Here is a 21,593-nt window from a genome sequence, read left to right as displayed (position 1 = left end):
TAAACTGGAGTTGGCATGGATGAGGTTGGAGAAAAAGTATACTGGTCTAAGTCTTTTTATCTTTTTTACAACTTAACAGGAAATATTTAGCCATCCTTTACTACTTCTTTTTTTTTTTTCTTTTTTTTTTCTTTTTTTGACAGGCAGGGTGGACAGTGAGAGAGAGACAGAGAGAAAGATCTTCCTTTTTTCCATTGATTCACCTCCCAATGGCCGCTGCATCTGGTGTGCTGTGGCCGGTGCACCACGCTGATCTGAAGCCAGGAGCCAGGTGTTTCTCCTGGTCTCCCATGCGGGTGCAGGGCCCAAGGACTTAGGCCATCCTCCACTGCCCTCCCAGGCCACAGCAGAGAGCTGGACTGGAAGAGGAGCAACCGGGACAGAATCTGGCGCCCCAACAAGGACTAGAACCTGGTGTGCCGGTGCCGCAGGTGGAGGATTAGCCTATTGAACCACGGCGCCGGCCTCATCCTTCACTACTTCTTAGAGATATTCTTGCCTTATTAGATTCACTATATTTATTTTTAAGATTTATTTATTTATTTATTTGAAAGTCAGAGTTACACAGAGAGAAGAGAGGCAGAGAGAGAGAGGTTTTCCATCTGATGGTTCACTCCCCAATGGGCTGCAACAACTGGAGCTGTGACAATCTGGAGCCAGGAGCTTCCTCTGGGTCTCCTACACAGGTGCAGGGGCTCAAGGACTTGGGCCATCTTGTACTGCTTTCTCAGGCCATAGCAGAGAGCTGGATGAGAAGTGGAACAGCCAGGACTTAAACTGGCACCCATATGGGATGCCGGCGCTTCAGGCCAGGATATTAACCTGCTGTGCCACAGTGCCAGCACCAAGATTCACTATATTTTAATCTATACTTCAATTGAAGTTCATTTTTTTTTAGTTTGTCTCATTTTCTATAAATCTGGCTGATTTCCATTTAGAGATCTGAAAGCCTTTGGAAAGTAAAAGTTCAAATGTCACTATTTTAAAAATCCTATTCTTCATGTTTTGACTAACTCTTTACTTGAACTTGAATTGAAAGTACCCTAAAATCTAGAGCGCAGAATGTAAGTATTTAATAGTAGATTACTTGATAGAGAGTTGACTGAATATTGCTTCTTAGGACCCAAGTTTTTTTCATTAATTAGGTAAGGATTCTTTTAGTTTTCTTCGAAGAAGTAAATATTGAGAAAATTTGTAGAGCAAGATATTGAAATAGTATTTAATTCAAGTAGGATTTCAAAGTTAATGCCTTCTAATGGTCTTGCCAACTTTTAAAGATTGAATATTTGATTTTAATGTTTTTGGTTTTCTTTCTTTTAAACAGATTTTTGAGACAGTTACAAAGATCTTTGCATCATCTGTTTTCTGTCTTTTTAAATTTAGGCTGCCATTTGTCGATGTAGCCAGCCACTGTCCGGATTCAGTGCCAGGTGTTTGGAGGATGAACATTTGCTTCAAGCCATTAGTAAAGCCAACCCAGTCAATCGCTATATGTATGTCATGGACACCAGGCCCAAAGTATGTATCTTAAAAACAATGTAGTACATTTTTATTGCTTTAATTAATGGGAGTTACTAAATTTGCCCATGTTTAAGATATAGGAATCCTAATTTTAAAGTAGCCAAGGCTCATGATACTAAGGAAATCATTCTTTAAAGTGTATCAACTTAGAAGACCATTTGTCCAGTAACACAGATGGTGATTTCATTTCATTTTTCTTTTGAGAAATTTATTTTATTTATTTGAAAAGCAGAGTTACAGAGAGAGAGAGAGAAGAAGAAGAGACAGAGAGAGAGAGAGAAAGAGAGAGAGAGAGACTGAGAGACTTTTCATCTGCTGCTTCACTCCCCAAATGGCCACAATGACTGGGACTGAACCAGGCCAAAGCCAGGAGCCAGGAACTTCTACCAGGTCTACCATGTGGGTTCAGGGACCCAAGTACTTGGGCCATTTTCCACTGCTTTTCCAGGTGCATCATCAGAGAGCTTGATCAGAAGTGGAGCAGTGAGGATAGGAACTAGTATCCATATGGGATGCCAGCATTGCATGAGGCAGCTTAACCCTTTATGCCACAATGCTGGCCACAGTTGGTGATTTCTTTTGTCTTCTGATATGTAAGAAAATTTAAGAAAATTGAATTTTTTTGTTGCTTTTTCTTAAATTTGTTTATTTGAGAGGCTGAGAACAAAAGAGAGGGAATGAGAGAGTACTCCGGTACCCTGGTTCACTCCCCAAATGCCCACAATGGCCGGGGCTGGAGCTGGGGCTGGCCTAGAGCTAGGAGCTGGGAACAGGAACTGTAGCTGGGAATCTAAACTAGGCACTCTGATATGGGACACAGGTCTCTTAGCCTGCTTCTTAACTGTTATGCCAAATGCCTGCCCCAGGAAAGCTGAATTTTATATTGAAAAATCTTGATGGTGTGCAAGTCTGTTATGAAGAAATACTAAATTGTGTGTTGTGAAAAATTAGAAATTGTTATTACTCTTTTTAGAAGTTTAAACTGGCAAAACATTTTGTGTTAAAATAATGGATCTTAATTTCAAATATTCAAGAAAATAAGGAAAACTAAGTTAATTTAGGAAACATTCACTAAGGAGTTACACTTTCAGCATCTCTATTCTGAAAATTTGAAATCCAAAACCTTTTGGGTATTGATACGACACCACCACAAGTGGAAAATTCCATACCATAAAACTTTATTTCTTGTACAAAATTATTAAAATCTTGTATAAAATTAACCTTTGGTCATATGTGTAAGGTATAGATGAAACATAAACTAATTTCATGCTTAGACTTGAGTCCTTCTGCCAAGGTATATATGCAAACATTCCAAATATCATAAAAATCTGAAACACTCTGGTCCCAAGCAACATGTATAAATCATAAACAAAAAACTGTTCTTTCATGCATCTGTAGTACAAAGCTAAATTTTTATCATCCAAATGCTAGAATCCTTTTTTTTAATAAGCAGTTAACCAGTTCATGTAGGATCCTAAAGCTAAAATAATTAAAATCCTCAATGGTAATAGCTAACATTACTTTTAATTTTTATTATAGCATCGCATGCAGAGCTGGTGGGATACACAAAAGGACATTGGCAGAATTATAGTGAGGATTTCTTCAAAAATCTGGAGTGATGAGAGAATAACAGAAAGCGATGAGAAAAAGCGAGTGAGCACTATAGAACACAAGCAATTCAGGCAGCTTTGTGAAAGAAATGGTAGCTCTTTCCGAAGTAATTCTCATCATTGTGCAGTCTCATAAAAGATAATGGAGAAAACCAAAAGATGTTAATTTGAGTAAATGGAGAAACATTTAAAAACTAAAAATTGAAAATTTCATAATATTTTGTTAAAAATAACAGACTTTCCATTAGGAGTCAAGAGTGCTGGTGTTGTCTCCTATAAGAAAAATTTTGTTCTACTTTGCTGTATAATCTGGGTTAATTAATTGGATAGAATTCTTTTTAAGTAATATTAGACATGAAAGATAATTTTAATAATGAGACGTTCTGAAAATGAGCTGTGCTAGTGATTTATTTCTCAGGGCCTAACATCTCTTATTGGTATAGTTGTCCTCTACACAGGAAATGTTTGTTTTCTTTGATTGCTATACTAGTTAAACTTAAAATCAGGTAGTAATAATGTGGAAGCGTTTTTAATATCGGAATTTTAATTTTACTGTAGTCTTCATGGGTCCTAAACACCAGTGGACTTAAAGTGTGTTTGCTGCTACTTTGGGGTCCCAGTCCATTGAATGAAAAGCCACTTTTTCTTCCCATTTAGATTCTGTTTTATCCAAATTCGTAAGAATACTTAGTATAGTAATATACTGTATGAAATCCTGGTCTGAAGAGTTAAGCATGCGAAAATCTAAGTGAAGCTGTGTTAAAATTTGATCAATAACCAAAGACTATGGGCCTGTGGACAGTCTTTTATTTTCCCCTAGTTGATTTTGGGACTGATTCTTAGAGGTGTAGCAGGATAGTGGACTATATGCCATATTGTGCAGTTATGGATCTCCAGTAATCTCTGATATGGAGGACCTCAAGTAACCTGAGGATACTTCATGTCTGATTTTCAGGGTCAGTGTGGCTTTCTGAGTGAGCAGGTTCTCTAGGTTTGTTCTGAAGTGAATCTCTAGTAGTTTGATTCTGTAAAAGAAAAGCCACCAGCTTTGCTCCTCTCTGAATTTGGGATTTAGATAGGAAATATTTCTTTTTAATTTTGAAATATTACAAACATATGGAAAACCGCCTAAAAACATAAATGAAGTACCTTCATGAAGTACTTATGGGGACAGTCTATGTGGACCTTGCCATTATACAGCAATAGTAGTGTTGCTTTGTAGTACCCTTCTTTAGTGTTAATAACATGGGTGGCGTTAAAGAATTGTTAAAGGATTGTAGCTAATTAGATTTTGATGAGTTCATTTAAGCTCTCTCCTAGCTAAAAGATGGCTTAGTTAGTGTGTTCTTGACATTTCGCTATATTAATGTAAGAGATAAATATAGTTTGTCTCTAAGTTTCTAAAATTTCTAATTTTAGCTGAATGCCATGGCCAACAGAGCAGCTGGAAAAGGTTATGAAAATGAAGACAACTATTCTAACATTAGATTTCAGTTTGTTGGAATTGAAAATATTCATGTCATGAGGTCCAGTCTTCAGAAATTATTGGAAGGTATGATTATTGATTACCTTGTCAGCAGTTTTGTCCAATAGAAATAAAATGCTAATCACATGTAATTTAGAATTTTCTAGTAGTCACACTTTTTTTTTTTTTTTTAAAGATTATTTGTTTGGAAGTCAGAGTTACACAGAGAGAGAAGGAGAGACAGAGAGAGAGAGTCTTCCATCTGCTGGTTCACTACCAAATTGACTGCAACGGCTTGAGCTGTTCCAGTCCGAAACCAGGAGCCAGGAGCTTTTTCTGGGTCTCCCACATAGGTGCAGGGGCCAAGGACTTGGGCCATCTGCTAATGCTTTCCCACGCCATAGCAGAGAGCTGGATCGAAAGTGGAGCAGCTGGGACTCGAGCTGGCGCCTGTATGGGATGCCGGCGATGCAGGCAGCAGCTTTTTCTGCTACACCACAGCGCCAGCCCCAGTAGTCACATTTTAAAAAATAAGAAGAAACAGGTGAAACTAATTTTAATATTATGAAGGGTCTTCAATAAGTTCATGGAAAATCTGTTATAAAAAACTGTGCATGGATTTCAAAAATTTTTTGGCACCAAAATAAACTTGTATTTTAATTCCATTTTTTCATGAACTTGTTGAAGTTTCTCCTACTTACCTAATATATTAAAAGTACTCTTTAACATGTAATCAATCTAAAAAACTGGTAATAATATTTTACTTTTCATCAAGTTTAGAAATCTGGTGTATATTTTATACTTAAAATACATCTCAATTTGGACTGGCCACATTTTAGCTATTCGGTAGCCACATTTGGGTAGTAGCTACTCTACTGGATGGTACAATTCTGTTTTTGTTAATTCTAACAGTTTTTGCCATTGTTAGATATTTTTAAGTTGTTAGTCTAGTGAAAATTAAGTATGCTAATGTTTCATTTAAATCTTGAAGTATTTTTTCAGTCATGGTATGAAGAATTTTAAAAATTTAAATATAATACAGTTTTTAGTTTAATACTCTGCTACAGTATTTTAAAGGAGATTGGAGTATTTTTTTAAGCACAAGGAATTAATAGAAAAATGTACCCCCAAATCCTTTATTGAGCATCTTTTTCATTTATAGAGTCTTGCCCACTTATTTTGTCCTCTTGTTTCTCAGAATTCACTCACATACAGAAATCTTGAAAACAAAGCATGGAGACAGTAGCCCCATTCTAACTGGAATGTCTTTTCTTCTGTTTCAGTCAATGGTACCAAAGGACTTTCTGTCAATGATTTCTACTCTGGTTTGGAGAGCTCAGGCTGGCTTCGCCATATCAAAGCTGTTATGGATGCTGCAATCTTCTTAGCCAAGGTAACTCTTTCTCTCTTATATTTGGCTTGGGGATCATAATGGTTGGGGAGGAGTGGACTTACTCCATTGGGTGCTGGTTATCTATTCCAATCACATAACTTTTATTAACAAATTAAAAGTTTGTCCCTGGACTTCCAGGAAATATTTTGTTTAAAGATGTATTTATTTATTTGTAAGTCAGAATTACAGAGAGAGAGAGAGAGAGAGAGAGAGAGAGAAAGGTCGAGATCTTCCATCTGCTGATTTACTCCCCAGATGGTTGCAATGGCTGGGGCTGGGCCAGGCCAAAGCTAGGAGCCAAGAGCTTCTTCCAGATTTCTCACATGAGTGCAGGGGCTCAAACATCTGGGCCATCCTCCACTGCTTTCCCAGGCACATTAGCAGAGAGGTGGAGCAGCTGGGACTTGAACTGGCACCCATATGGGATCCCAGAGCTGCAGACAGCGGCTTAACCTGCTGTGCCACAGTGCTGGCTCCTTAATGTTTTACTTTTTTAATACAGTTCGTTTTAACTTGAGGTTTAAAACTATCTTGTAGGCCGGCGCCGCGGCTCAATAGGCTAATCCTCCGCCTAGCAGTGCCAGCACACCGGGTTCTAGTCCCGGTCGGGGCGCCGGATTCTGTCCCGGTTGCCCCTCTTCCAGGCCAGCTCTCTGCTGTGGCCCGGGAGTGCAGTGGAGGATGGCCTGAGTGCTTGGGCCCTGCACCCCATGGGAGACCAGGAGAAGCACCTGGCTCCTGCCTTTGGATCAGCGTGGTGCGCCGGCGGCGGTGGCCATTGGAGGGTGAACCAACGGCAAAGGAAGACCTTTCTCTCTGTCTCTCTCTCTGTCCACTCTGCCTGTCAAAAAAAAAAAAACTAAACAAAAAACAAAACTATCTTGTAGTGCTTGATTTAAAGACTTTAAAAGAAAGTTCTTAAATTCATTGAAACATTTTAAATTGTTTGTTTGCTTTGTGTTTTTCTGGGTTTCCTTTTAAATTGTGCTGTGATAATGTTACCTTTGTAGGCATAGCTCTTCTTTACAGTGTGTACTGTCTGCTGGTATGGTTTTCCAGTAACTAGAACTTACTGATTAACCTGAAATGTATCCTGCTGGGATCTAAGTATGTAATCTTCTCTTCAGGCAATAATGGTTGAAAATGCAAGTGTGTTGGTACACTGTTCTGATGGTTGGGATAGGACTTCCCAGGTGTGTTCCCTTGGCTCTCTTCTGTTGGATTCCTACTACCGCACAGTCAAAGGATTCATGGTAAGAACTTACTCAGTTGGACCAGTGGTTCTTTTTTTTTTTTTTTTTAAGGATTTATTTATTTATTTGAAAGTCAAAGTTACACAGAGAGAAGGAGAGGCAGAGAGAGAGAGAGAAAGAGAGGTCTTCTATCCGCTGATTCACTACTCAATTGGCCATGATGGCTGGAGGTGTGCTGATCTGAAGCCAGGAGCCAGAAGCTTCCTCTGGGTCTTCCACATGGGTGCAGGGGTCCAAGGACTTGGGCCATATCCTATTGCCTTCCCAGGCCATAGCAGAAAGCTGGATTGGAAGTGGAGCAGCTGGGACTCGAACTGTTGCCCATATGGGATGCTGGCACTGTAGTTGGCTGCTTTACCCGCTATGCCACACTGCCGGCCACAACCAGTGGTTCTTAAGTATAAATAATTTGTCTCCCCAGGGGACATTTGGCAATGTTAGGAGACAGTTCAGCACTAAAGCAAATGGTGTGACTGCCTTCTAGCTGGTAGAGGCCAGGGATATTGCTGAACAGCCCGCAGTACAAAGGGCAGCAGCCACAAGGAATTGTCTGGCTCAAAATGTCATACTGAGGTTGAGAGACCTCGAGTTAGACTGATTTCTTTTGTGTTTCCTCTTGGACAGAAGGCTTTGAATTGAAAGTGATTGTTTTTTTCTAAAATGTTACAATTGGAATATTCAGTATTTTCTCTGATTTTTAGCTAACAGCTGTAATATGGTAAAACAAGACACAAATAAGAGTACGTAAAACTATATTCTTGAGGAACTTTCTATTTAAAATACTTTCATTTAAGTTTGATGATAATGTGTTAGGCATGTTTTATATATGACAAATTTCTAATTGACCAATGTTTTTGCTTTGTGAGGATAAGCCCTGATTCCTGGTTTTTGTTTTGTTTGCTTGTTAATATAAGATCAGATTAACTTGGGTTTTTGAAATTTACATCTTAACCCATGACAAGTAAAAGTTGTTAGAAAGTTTTCATTAGTTGAGAATTATTAAATACCATGCCATCTTGCAGGTAGCAGGGGAGTGGGAATGGGGGTCAGGAGGCCAGTGTAGAAACAGGATAAACAAAGAGAGCAAAGAGGTCCAGAACTAAGGCAGCAACACACAAGTAGATGGGGGCAGGGAGTGGATAAGGGGTTCTTTCTAGTGGGTATAGAGAAAGTAGGGTTCATCAGAATGAGGGGTCCTTCTTTAAGAGAATTTCCACGTTCCCAAACTGGTTCCCAGAGCGGATGGTACTCTCTCTCTCGTTCCTCACTGAGCTAACCAAGGAACACATTTGGTGAGAAAGATGTTAAGCTTTAGATACGGTGTATAAAAGAAGGATAAAGAGTCCTGATTAAAATCCGTGGCTCTGGCCTTAAGATCACTTGCTCAAGGTTGCCTAAGGCCAGGATTTGAGCCCTTGCATGCAGTCCAGAAACTGCTTCCTTAACTATTAGGATATATGACCTTCTGCCCAAATCAGAGATTTAAGACAAAATCAAAGATACTAAAAGTGGCAATTTTGACACTGTGAAAAGAATGTTCTTAAGATTATAGATGAAATTATAAAAATATACTAAGTACTAGAAGATATTCTATTCTACTAGAAGATATAAAATATACTAAGTACTAGAAGATTAGAATGAAAAAATTAGAAAGCTGTTATTTTAGTGGAGTTGGTAAATAGAGAAGCCATGACAAAGAGGATAGATACAGACAGACAGTCCATTCAAGAGGATAGATAGCAACATGTGAGTCTGAATAGAATTCCATTGTTCTCATCATTAATTTTTTTCTTGAAAAAAGTATTATATAAGTAATAAACAAGTAAACAAGTAATAAACAAGTAAACTGGAAGATTAAAACATCCACCCAGTCTCCCAGAGTTAACCATCTCTAGCCTTTGATGTGTATTTTCCTTGTGTTTTTTCTCTGATATATCATCTTTATACATACAAAAATTTTAATGTAATACTGCTTTAATAACATGAACTTTTCAATCCAAAATGTAATAATTACAACCAAAATCAATTAAGTTGCAAAACTACTCTTCCTTTTTATGTACTTTCACTCTTCCTTAAGCCACCTCTAGTCAAGGTTCTGGCTGACTTTTTGCCTTTAGCTCTTTGGGTTTTGTTTTTATTTTGTTTGTATTAAAAGTATAAATTAAGGCTAATAGGGTTTAGTCCATTTTAAATAAAAACGTTGAAAAGTAGATATAAAGTGGATTTTACTTTTTCTTATTAAGGTTTTAATAGAAAAAGATTGGATCGCTTTTGGACATAAATTTTCAGAGAGGTGAGTCACACTTATTCAATTATATATTAAGTAAAATTAATAAATGAGGGTACCAAAATGTTTCTTTTCTCCTGATTTCAAATGTCTGATGGAAGGTGAGAGTCCTGTTTTTTGTATGAAAATTCATTTATTTTTTGTCATTTCTTTCAATGTTAATACCTTAGTTAATTTTGATGGCTGCTTATTATCTTTCATTTGAGCTGGACTATAGTATTTAGAGCATAACAAATCCTTTAAAATGTAGTTTAAAAACTCACAGGTGTAAATGGCTTTAATAAAATATCTTTTTTTGTGTTAGTTTAACAGTGTTTTAGGATGATTTTTTTGTCATTGTGTTCAAGTTTCAGGATACCTGAACAATAGATTTCTTTCAGCGGCATTTTTAATAGCTCTGCTTTCTGGGGGGTTAGGTGTGGCCATTTGGATGGTGATCCAAAGGAAGTCTCACCAGTGTTTACTCAGTTCTTGGAATGTGTATGGCATTTGACTGAACAGTTCCCACAAGCCTTTGAATTCAATGAAGCATTTCTTCTTCAGATCCATGAACATATTCATTCATGCCAATTTGGAAACTTCCTTGGAAATTGTCAGAAGGAAAGAGAAGAACTCAAGTAAGATGATCTTATTAAAATGGGCTCTTATTTTTCTGTTTAGCTGAGGTCTAACATAAATTATGGTTGAACTTACTAATAAAATGTCTTAACAATATGAAATATAATTGAATTTTATTATAAATATTTTATTTTCTGTATTTCTCAAAATAAGTAGCCTTGTGACATCCCCCAGCCATTCAAGGTAATAGTAGAAATGCATTTTAAATGTGCTTTGAAGTGTAGTATAGATACAGAAAAGTGTATATAGAACAAGTGTGAAGTTAGGTAAATCTTACCTGCCTTGCACGTCATGTAAGCAGCACCCAGGACAGGAAACATTGCCAGCATCCTAGAACCACACTTCATGCTTCTTCTCAGTCTGAATACATGTTGTGGAACAGCGAAGTTTTCACATTATTTTGTTTCCCAGAAAATACTGATCAGTAGTTTTAAAATGTGGTGAAAGATTCAAAACTGCTCATTTGTTTTAACGTAAGAGAGAGCCTTTCAGCTTTCCTCACATTTCTAAACAGACATCTCTGTGGGGAAAATATGTTGGCTACAATGTGTCTGTCCTGCGTTCCTAAAGCAGAATCTCAGATAAGCAGAGATACTATGTGTGATCTTAATTCACTGATTCTTTCCTAGCCAGACTTCAGGGGAAGAATTTTGCCTGAATTCTGATGTAAGGGAGATCTGAAGTGAGGCTGAGAGGGCCTATAAAAATGTTTAGGTTGGGCTTCTGAGTTTAGATTTCTTACAGTAGGCAATAAAGAACTGTTACAGATTCTTAATCACCCACGTGCCATTCTAGAGAAGCTAGATCTAGTAGTACTTGGAAGACAGCCACATGCTCACCCTCCCAACAGAGATGACACAGAACTAAGAGCACGTGGGAACTCCTAAAGGTATATAAAGGGAGTAACAAGTAAACAGTACTGCAGAGATGGACAATTAAAAAATAAAAAAGACTTTAGCTTTGTGCTACAGAATTCACAGTAGTTTATCATAATTTGTAGCAGGTGATTTTCTTTCTTAGAGGACGGAACTATAGGACGAATAGGAAACATTATTCTCAATTAGTGCCACACGTCCTCAAAAATGGCAAGATGGAAATAAAAATAGATATTTCCTAGGAGTGGGTCATCTTTGGGCATCAAGGAAAATGAGTGGCATCTCCACTTTTCCCATGGATCCCTATCGTTATGTCCACTTGGTAAATATTATCCAAAACCATTTCTATCCTTTACCCATCTACTTGTAGATTTGCAATGTAACTGGCATTTAAAACCCTTATATAATTGTCTTGGTTTTGTACCTTTCCACTTTTGTTCCCATGCACCCTTAGATGTGGTCCTTCCCTGTAATACTTGCTACCATAGTCCAGATAAGGGGTTAAGATAGCATAACCAGATACATTAGGTATCTTGTTCTGTGTATATATGTATGTGGTGATTTGAAATAGATGGAACAGAGGTCAGGTTTATTTTTGTTTATTTGTTTTGTTTTTTAAGATTTATTTATTTATTTGAAAGTCAGAATTACACAGAGACAGAAGGGGAGGCAGAGAGAGAGGTCTTCCATTCTCTGGTTCACTCCCCAAATGGGTGCGATGGCTGGAGCTGCACCCATCAGGAGCCAGGAGCTTTTTCCGGGTTTCCCATGCAGGTGCAGGGGTCCAAGGACTTGGGCCATCCTCCACTGCTTTGCCAGGCCATGGCAGAGCTGGATCATAAGTGGAGCAGCTGGGGCTGGAACTGGTGCCCACATGGGATGCCGGCACTGCAGGTGGCAGCTTTACCTGCCACGCCACAGCACTGGCCCCCGAGGTCAGGTTTTGCTTTTAAGATTGATTGATCTATTTGAAAGGCAAAGGCAGAATGAGAGATTGTCCATTCACTGAGAGAGAGAGAGAGAGAGAGAGAGAGAGAAAGAAAGGAAGGAAAAGAGAGATTGTGTACTCACAGGTTCATTCTCAAATGGCTGCCACAGCCAGGGCTGAGCCAGGCCAAAGCCAGGAGCCTGGAACCCCAACTGGTTCCCCAACCTGAGTGGCAGGGGCCCAAGTATTTGAGTCATCTTCTGTTTTCCCACATGCATCATCCAGGAGCTGGATTGAAGCTGAGCAACCAGTACTCAAATTGTCACTGATATGGGATACTGGTGTCCCAAGTGGTGGATTTAGCCCACTACACCACAATGTTGGCCTTAAAATCAGAGTTTTTAAATTGTGTGAATTGAATGAGAGGAATCCCTTAAAAGTGTGTGACTGTTGGGCCAGCACTGTGACACAGCAGGTTAAGCCTCTTGCCTGCAGTGCTGGCATCTCATATGGGCACTGGTTCGATTCCCTGCTGCTCCACTTCTGATCCACCTCCCTGCTAATGCACCTGGGATAGCAGCCAGGAATGGCTGAAGTGCTTGGGCCTCTGTCCCCATGTAGAAGTCGTGGAAGAAGCTCCTGGCTCTTGGATTTGGTCTGGCCCAGCTTTGGTTTTTGCAGCCATTTGGGAAGTGAATCGAGATGGAAGTTTTTTTTTTTGTTTTTTTTTTGGGGGGGGTGGGGGGACAGGCAGAGTTAGACAGTGAGAGAGAGAGAGAGAGACAGAGAGAAAGGTCTTCCTTCCGTTGGTTCACCCCCTAAATGGCCGCTACGTTGGCGCTGTGCCAATTCGAAGCCAGGAGCCAGGCTCTTCCTCCTGGTCTCATGCGGGTTGCAGGGCCCAAGTACTTGGGCCATCTTCCACTGCCTTCCTGGGCCACAGCAGACAGCGGACTGGAAGAGGAGCAACCGGGACAGAACCGACGCCCCAACTCGGACTAGCATCTGGAGTGCTGGCGCTGCAGGCGGAGGATTAGCCTAGTGAGCTGCGGCACCGGCTGAGATGGAAGTTATTTCTCTCTGTTTCTCCCTCTCTCTCTGTAACTCTGCCTTTCAAATAAAAAATATATTTTTTAAAAAGTGTATGGTTGTGAGCGAAAGTGGCATACTTGTATTGTATTGTCTTCAAGTGACATGCCTTTAGGACATGATCATGAATGAAAAAGGAAAGAGAATACGGAATTCAGAGACAAGAGGTTAGACTGAATAGACAAAAATGCTTAAAGCTGCTTTGGAAGCGATTGCCTAATTTGTAAAAAAGAGTGTTAGCAGTAATACTTTGTATCTCTAAGAAACATCTTTATGTTTTTCTCATTGCATTAAGGCTGAAGGAGAAGACTTACTCCCTGTGGCCATTTCTTTTGGATGACCTAAAGAAGTACTTAAATCCTATCTACAATTCCCAATCTCAGAGATTCACAGTTTTGGAGCCAAGTACAGTATCATTCAATTTTAAGTAAGTTGGCATCATTGAATTATTTTTTTGTGCTTTGTCTCCAACACAATTTATTGAAACTTTTTTCTTTTTGTCATAAAGGTTTTGGAGAAACATGTACCACCAGTTTGATCGAACATTGCATCCTAGGCAGTCTGTATTTAATATAATTATGAATATGAATGAACAAAATAAACAATTGGAGAAAGATATTAAAGAGCTAGAATCTGTAAGTATTATGAAGTATCTAATGTAATATATTTGGAATATTAAATTAGTTTGATTTACTATTAAACCAATAATATGTGTGTGGTCATTGTAAATTAGTACATAATAAAAACTTATTAAGTACACATGGTTGCTTCAAAATTGGATCTCTTCTACTTTGATTGAACAGATTAGTTTGAATTTTAATATGTTTTAAATATCAAAGTATCTGAAGTATATTGCAAAGTGAAGAGATAAGCATAGTAAATATCTGGGTACCCAACACTTAGGTTTGTAGATTTTTTACATTTACCATATGTGCTTTAGATCTTTTTTGTGCTTTTTTTTTTTTTAAGATTTATTTATTTATTTGACAATCAGAGTTATACAGAGAGAGGAGAGGCGGCGGGGGGGGGGGGGTGGTGGATCTTCCATCCTCTGGTTCACTCCCCAATTAGCTGCAACGGCTGGAGCTGTGCCGATGCAAAGCCTGGAGCCAGGAGCTTCTTCCAGGTCTCCCACACGGGTGCAGGGGCCCAAGGACTTGGGCCATCTTCTACTACTTTCCCAGGCCATAGCAGAGAGCTGAATTGGAAATGGAGCAGCCAGGACTAGAATTGGCGCCCATATGGGATGCCAGCGCTTCAGGCCAGGGTGTTAACCCGCTGCGCCACAACGCCGGCCCCTCTTGTGCTTGTTTTAAAAATAAAACATAAGCGTATTTGAAGACTCTTTGTACTCTTGGTTGGCCTTTTCCCATCAGTTTTGAGGTGGACAGATTCACTGTGCTAAATTTTGTGTTAATCATCCTTGTAGCTATTGTTAATACTTTTACTATATGTTTATTTCCACAAGCAGTTTTTTTCCCATGATTTAAAATATTACTTTTGTTTATATTGAAAAACTACCAAAATAAAAGAGTATCAAGCAACATATATGCACATATACCCTTCATTCTGCTTAAACTGCATTTTATTTAAATTTATTTTATTTATCTGAAAGACAGAGTTACAGAGAGAGGTAGAGACAGAGGGAGAGAGAAAGGTCTTCCATCAGCTGGTTCACTCACCAAATAGCTACTACGGCTGGAGCTAAGCCATTCTGAAGCCAAGAGCCAGGAGCTTCTTCCAGGTCTCCCACATATACAGGTACAGGGGCCCAAGGACTTGGGCCATCCTCTGCTGCCTTCCTACGTGCATTAGCAGGGAGTTGGATCGGAAGTGGAACAGCCAGGACTTGAACTGATGCCCATATTGTATACCTGGGCTTTTTTTTTTTTTTTTTTTTTTTTTTTGACAGGCAGAGTGGATAGTGAGAGAGAGAGACAGAGAGAAAGGTCTTCCTTTTGCCGTTGGTTCACCCTCCAATGGCCGCCGCGGCCGGCGCGCTGCGGCCGGCGCACCGCGCTGATCCGATGGCAGGAGCCAGGAGCCAGGTGTTTTTCCTGGTCTCCCCATGGGGTGCAGGACCCAAGCACCTGGGCCATCCTCCACTGCACTCCCTGGCCACAGCAGAGGGCTGGCCTGGAAGAGGGGCAACCGGGACAGAATCCGGCGCCCCGACCGGGACTAGAACCCGGTGTGCCGGCGCCGCTAGGCGGAGGATTAGCCTAGTGAGCCACGGCGCCGGCCTTATACCTGGGCTTTAACCCACTACACCACAGCACTGGTCCCTAAAAAACTGCATTTTTAAAAATTATATAAAGGTTGTCATTTTGTGTGACATTGTTTTGTAATCTATTTATGTTGATACATGTAACTTTAATTCATTGGTTTTATTAATGACTATTGTATAACTTTCTGTTGTATGAATATATCTATCTAGACAGCTGCTGGTGAATATTTAAATGATTTTCAGTTGCGATTTCCCTGATTACAAGTGAAGTTCAGTGACTTTTCATATATTTGTTGACCATTTAATTTTCCCTTTCTGTTAATTGACTGTTTTGATTTTTGTTCATTTATCTATGATAGATTTGCTTTTTTTAAAAAAATAATTTGTGAGAGTTCTTTATATACGAGACACTAACGCTTTGTTAGTTATATATTTTGCAAATGGCTCTTTTGAGCCTGTTTTTATCTTTTATTCTTTATGGAATGTTTTTTATATAGATGTTCTGAATTTTTGTATAGTCAAATAATCAGTATTAATATTTTGTTTTTTCTTTGTGTACTAAGAAATTCCTCTCCTCCCCTAAGTCTTTGTTTAATCTTTTCTTTGCCATCCTGCATAACCAAAAGTATCAGGAGTACATGTATGTTTTTAAGAATCCTAGACAGTTGCTCTCACTCAGGAAGACTGTCTTGTCTGTCTCAGGCTGGAGTGCCCCTTAGTCATGCTTAGATAAAGGGGTAATGACTGCTTAAGTGAACTGTAAGGAAGATATGTTAAAGAGAGTTAAATCCAAGATATTGGTAGTAGAAGACTATCTGGTGATCTGGAAAAAACACTTTTTAAATTTTCTGTTCTGGGGCCAGTGCCGTAGTGTAGTAGACTCTGCCTGTGGCACCAGCATCCCATATGGGCACTGGTTTGTGCCCCAGCTGCTTCTCTTCTGAACCATTTCTCTGCTTATGGCCTGGGAAAGCAGTGGAAGATGGCCCAAGTGCTTGGGCCCCTGCACCCACATGGGAGACCTGGAGGAAGCTTCTGCCTCCTGGCTTTGGATCAGTCCAGCTTCGGCCGTTGCAGCCATTTGGGAACTGAACCAGCAAATGGAAGACCTTTCTCTTTGTCTCTGCCTCTCTCTGTAACTCTGAGTCTCTAATAAATAAATAAAATCTTTTTAAAAAATTATTTTCTGTTCTGTTAGAAAAAGAAACAGTTCTGTTGTGTTCTGAATCCTGTTAGTTTACCTAGCAAATCATTGTAGGAAAACCTGGTTAAAAAAAAAAAAACTCTTCATAGTGAGTAAGCCTCTTGGGGATGTTACATTACACAGATACAATTTCAGGGTGAGCAGCTCACAGACTTCCTTCATTATAAAATGTGTGTTATACTTTCTAGGTAAGGTGTGCCATTGTCAAAGGTGAAGGCCTAGTGATCTTCTGCACTCAAGTGGGACTGGATTGTTTGTTTACGAGATATGAAAGCTTAACCTTTTTCTCTGAAACAGTTTAAATAGGATTTTTAGCTATGTCATGTGCACTAGGTTTTGTTAGTTTTTTTTGAGATTTAATTTGTATCATACATAAAGCAAACATTTTCAGTCGTGGTTTTTTAACCTATCACATATTGACCATGTAATATGTGCCATTAAGTAGTTTTTCTTTCAATTTTTATTTGTTCTAGAAAATTAAGCAATGCAAAAATAAGCAAACAGATGATATCCTCACCAAGGAGTTACTACATTCAATTCATCCGGAATCCCCGACTCTGAAATCTTCCCTCTGTTTTAAAGAGCAGACTCTGCTTCCTGTGAATGATGCTCTTCGAACTATAGAGGGCAGCAACCCCACGGACAATCGTTACAGTGACTATGCCGAAGAGTTTTCCAAAGCAGAACCTGCTGTGGTCAGCCTGGAGTATGGTGTGGCAAGAATGACTTGTTAGACTTGTTGAGTATTTTCTGAACTGGCCCTAGCGCAAGGAATGGATTATTGTGAGGCTGGTCTGTGTGTATGGCCAAAAGGGATTTGTTGAATAGTGATCTTAGGTTTAACAGTAGGTTAATTATTGAAGAAAGGATAACTGCCCTTGTGAGAGAAATAAGTCCATGTAATTGTATTGTAGCAAGGAATGACATTCAGTTCTGCAAGAAATGAGTGGTATTTGGTGAGTTTACTCAAAACACAATTTGCACTGTATAACTTAGTGAGCTAACATTTCTGTGTGATTTGTATGTTAATTACAGCCTAACATGAATCGCCTTCTTTAAGTATAATTTTACTACAGGAAAACAAAACTTGACAAAATGGTCCCTTAATAATTGACATGGCATGTACTTTCAATTATGTAACTGTAACTGAATATTTACATATTTTGCCTTTTAGTGCTGTTTAATGTTGAAGTGCCATGAAACATTTCTAAGAAAGCCTTAAAATAAATTGTCAGTTTATTCTTTACCCTTAAGTTTTATATAGTCTGGAAAAAAGATTTTGTTTTGTTTTTTCTTTGATCAACTTTGCAAAGAATGTGCTGTCATTAGTGCAGGGTTGCATGCTTCAACACTCTGGTACAGCAGTTGCAGAAGTACGCTGTTCATGTTCAGCTGGCCCCATGTACATATTCAGAATTAACGAAATTCAAGGTTTTATTCTGATTATAGTTAGTTTAGTGCTACATTTGAGGACTTGCAGCTTGAACAGATTATTGATTTCTTGAATATGTATAGCACATTCGACTGTATTTTTATATGGATTATTGCATTCTATTGATTCTTGTGGTTGGCTTTATTTCTTTGAAAACTGTGTAAGTTTAAAGTGCTAAAGCTCTAAAACTTTTTAATAACAATAGTACATTTTCATATATATATAATATATATTTTATATATATATATGTATGTTTTAAACTGCCTTATCTCTCAGTGCATTGCTGTCCCTAGAATTTCTGACCTTCCGTTTACCCAGAAACTTTTGAGTACAGTACAATAAAAAGGGAAGTACTGATAGTTTAGATTTTACTCGAATGCATGAATTTTAAAGCAGTCATTTCTATGTGGAACTTTTTTTTTCTTCTCTGTTAAATATAGAAGAAAAAAAGGAAATTACAGAGGGCATAGTACCTAGTTAGTGTTTACTGAAAGCTACTTAAACTCCAGGAGGGGTTTCATTTTGCCATGTTATCTGAACTGTCTATTCTATGTATGAATAAATATCTTTAATTACAAAAAAAGAGATAACTTGTAATTGGCAGTATCACCCAGCTGGCTTTAAAATTGAAAATTTTGGAGTAGCAAGGGTGGCATGAGGAACAATCCAAGGGTTATAGGAAATCTGCATAGGATCCCTCATGCTTCTCTTTATTATACGTAAGTCTTTTACATTACTTTTGAACATAAACATCTTTTCAAGTGAAAAAAAAAAAAGCTTTTACTGTATGAGAGCTTATCTAATCTTGTTTATTTTTCCAATGTTTTTCTGAAATACATTCGTAATAAGAAAGAATGCTCCTTTTTAAGTAGTTACAGAAATGTACTATACAAAATAGTATGTGATTTATCAATCCTATTTCCATATTTAAACACTGGGAAGGGAAACTTAATCTCCATGACCAGGAAGAGAAGCTTGTGTGCCTTGGTTCTAGATGTTGACCATGGCTTTAGAATCTTCCATGGGCAGGCTACTAATATTCTACTCTTTGCATTATTATCATAATCTTCACCTTTAAGTGTGTATATATATATATATTTATGTCTCTGTGCTCACACATGTACTGAGAAATCAGTTAGCATCCTAAGTGACCTACAGAGTACATGTTGGCAAAAAGCAGGTTGTATAATGTATATGTGTTACAGAAATGGATTTATGTTCAGTGTGTTGGATATGTATAGCATGTAAATTATTTCATATATTATTTAAAGGTAATTAAATGTTCATGTTTTACTTTGAATGTTTTTCTTTTGGAAAAAACAAATGGGATCATTTGTTATAAATGGTCATAAATTTTTCCCCTTACCTAGGCAAAGAGACCTGTATATTACATTAGCATAGCAGCATAAGCTTTAAACAGTTCATTTTCCAAAAGATTGTTGATAAATAATAACTTTTATATACAAAAACAGTTTCCAGAATATTTAAAATAGTCATAGTGGGCTAAAAGATTCAGCAGTTGTAGTTAATAATGGTTATTAAAATTTCCTTTTGTCCCTGTCACTTGCTGATAACTGTATAACCAGTATTTTTTGTGCCTTTGCCAACTTGTTGATAGAAGGGAGGTTCTAATGAGTACATACATTCCAGGTGAAATTATTGTTCCCTGGCTGTTGTATTCCAGGTTCTTGCTCCTGTGTGCGATAATTTAAAGCAGAAATACAAGTAACTTGCAAGAGAGACAGTGGGATTTATTGAGAAAGAGTGAGAATATACATTCAGACGTGAATACAGGCCAATCCCACCAGGAGAGATGCATGCCATGGGGAGGGGGAGCAAGAATTGTCCCCCCAGGTCAGTGGTCCCCTTTGTTGCATAGAGGGTGGTACCCTAATTGAATATACAAATGGAGTGGGATTTGGGTAGAGTTCAGTGCTGGTGATGTCTGAGAAGGTTGTCGTGGTATCTCAGCTTGGAGCTCAGTGTACATGTGTTTGTCACGGTGGTGTCTTTGTCATGGAGGGGACTTAGCTGTACCATGGGAGAGTGCGCTGACTTGGCACACAAAGGGGTGGAGTTAGGGTGCAGGGTCTGAAATGGAAACTGGGAGACCACACTCCTTTGTTCTCTACCTGACTCCCTGCCTATCCCACATCAAAATGTCTTTCCAAGCAAGGTAGATCTGGATATATAAAAAAGAAAATTTTCTTGTTATTATTATTGTTAAAGATATTTTGAATGGGACAGGTAGGCTAGAAGAAGCTCAGAGATTCTCAAGTTAATGAAAGTGAAGGGTGCTTTTTAAAAAGATCACTATTACATTTATTTGGTAGAATAGCAGAATAGGATGATGGTAGTCTAACTTTCCTTGAAAATTTTTTTGTGGAAGGCCAGGTTTAGAATATTGAAAAATTGCCACTTGGCATTCTAAATTGGATTAAGTGCTGATCATCTACAAAACCATAGGATAGCTGTGGACTTTTATTGGTGACACTGACCCATTTTTGTTAGCCAGTTTTTATCTTGTTGCCTTTACTGTGTAGAAGTCCAAGGGGCATTAGCATCCCTTGATTAATTAAACTGTGAAGCCTGTAAATGTAAGTACTAAAATATAAAAAGATTCTAGGCTGCATTTAGATTTAAGTTCTCAAAGCTTACAGTTAGCTAGAATCTAGACTACCATCTCAGAAGAGTATATATGCCATTGTATTGATATATGAAATTATATAATTTTAATAAGCACTATAATGCTATTCTAGTTTTTTTTAAAGATTTCTTTATTTATGATTTGAAAGGCAGAGTTGCAGAGATGGGGGAGAGAGAGAGATCTTCATCTGCTGGTTTACTTCCCAAATAGCTGCATAAACAGGGGCTGGGTCAGGCTGAAACCAAGAGCCAGAAGCTTCATCCAGGTCTCCCATGGGGGTGCAGGGACTCAGGACTTGGGCCATTTTCTCCTGCTTTCCCAGGTGCATTAGCAGGGAGCTGGATTGCAAATGGAGCAGCCAGGACTGGAACCAGTGCCCATATGGGATGCCAGCCCTGCAAGCAGCGGTTTAACCTGCACTACAGCACTGCCCCCAAGGGAGTTATAGTAACTGTCCCTTGGCATGGCAACTTTTATAAAATGGTAGCATGCATAGCTAAAAGCAATTTCCAGAAGCTTGTATCAGACTCTAAAGCCTTGGTCTTGAGTTTCTGAAGTTATGGGCTGCAATTCTGGAGTTACAAAAGTGTTTGCATAGCAATAAAGCATTTGCATTTATCAACATTTCTGAGAAATTTTGTGATTCAGTTGGTCAGAGAATCACTTTGAGAAATACTACCCTCAACCATTCATGAGATCAGCAAACCTCTCATTCTAAAGGAATGCAGAATTACTTTAATACAGAGAGCATCAAATTGGAGAGCATCACACTTCTACTATACAAATGGGAGAGAGAAATTAATCTTTTTTTTAAGCCAATAAGATTTGGCACTCTTTGTTAGGCAACATAACTTCATCCTGAAGAATGAGATCATTGTCACAAAGTTGTCCCCAAATAATCTTTGACCTGCTATTTTGTACTAGTACTGTTGGCCGGGGCAGGGGTCCAGCTTTTTGTCTCTAATGTGTGAAAGAATTTGAGGAAGGTTAGCAGAAGAGTAAGATGTATTGGAAGGCCAGCATTGTGGTGCAGTGGGTAAAGCC

General features: G+C 38.6%; 1 protein-coding gene across 2 annotated transcripts in view; it reads left to right on the top strand.

The window, feature by feature from the left end:
- The window catches only part of MTMR6 (myotubularin related protein 6), a 50,279-nt gene extending 31,084 nt beyond the window's left edge, over positions 1-19,195 (top strand). Inside the window, exons 6-15 of one of the 2 annotated variants that reach the window (XM_008259899.4) lie at positions 1,384-1,518; positions 3,061-3,174; positions 4,551-4,683; positions 5,880-5,989; positions 7,117-7,242; positions 9,486-9,535; positions 9,946-10,146; positions 13,335-13,466; positions 13,548-13,674; positions 16,944-19,195. In XM_008259899.4, the coding sequence (XP_008258121.1) occupies positions 1,384-1,518; positions 3,061-3,174; positions 4,551-4,683; positions 5,880-5,989; positions 7,117-7,242; positions 9,486-9,535; positions 9,946-10,146; positions 13,335-13,466; positions 13,548-13,674; positions 16,944-17,204 (1,389 nt within the window). In that variant the 3' untranslated portion in view covers positions 17,205-19,195. The remainder of the gene's footprint in view (positions 1-1,383; positions 1,519-3,060; positions 3,175-4,550; positions 4,684-5,879; positions 5,990-7,116; positions 7,243-9,485; positions 9,536-9,945; positions 10,147-13,334; positions 13,467-13,547; positions 13,675-16,943) is intronic. The other variant, XM_008259900.4, reaches the window with a different exon arrangement.
- The last annotated feature ends 2,398 nt before the right edge of the window (positions 19,196-21,593 follow it).

Source organism: Oryctolagus cuniculus, chromosome 9 (assembly GCF_964237555.1).
Source record: "Oryctolagus cuniculus chromosome 9, mOryCun1.1, whole genome shotgun sequence".
Lineage (NCBI taxonomy): Eukaryota > Metazoa > Chordata > Mammalia > Lagomorpha > Leporidae > Oryctolagus > Oryctolagus cuniculus.
The sequence above is the reverse complement of the archived record's forward strand: the minus strand, read 5'-3'. Positions and strand labels throughout refer to the sequence as shown.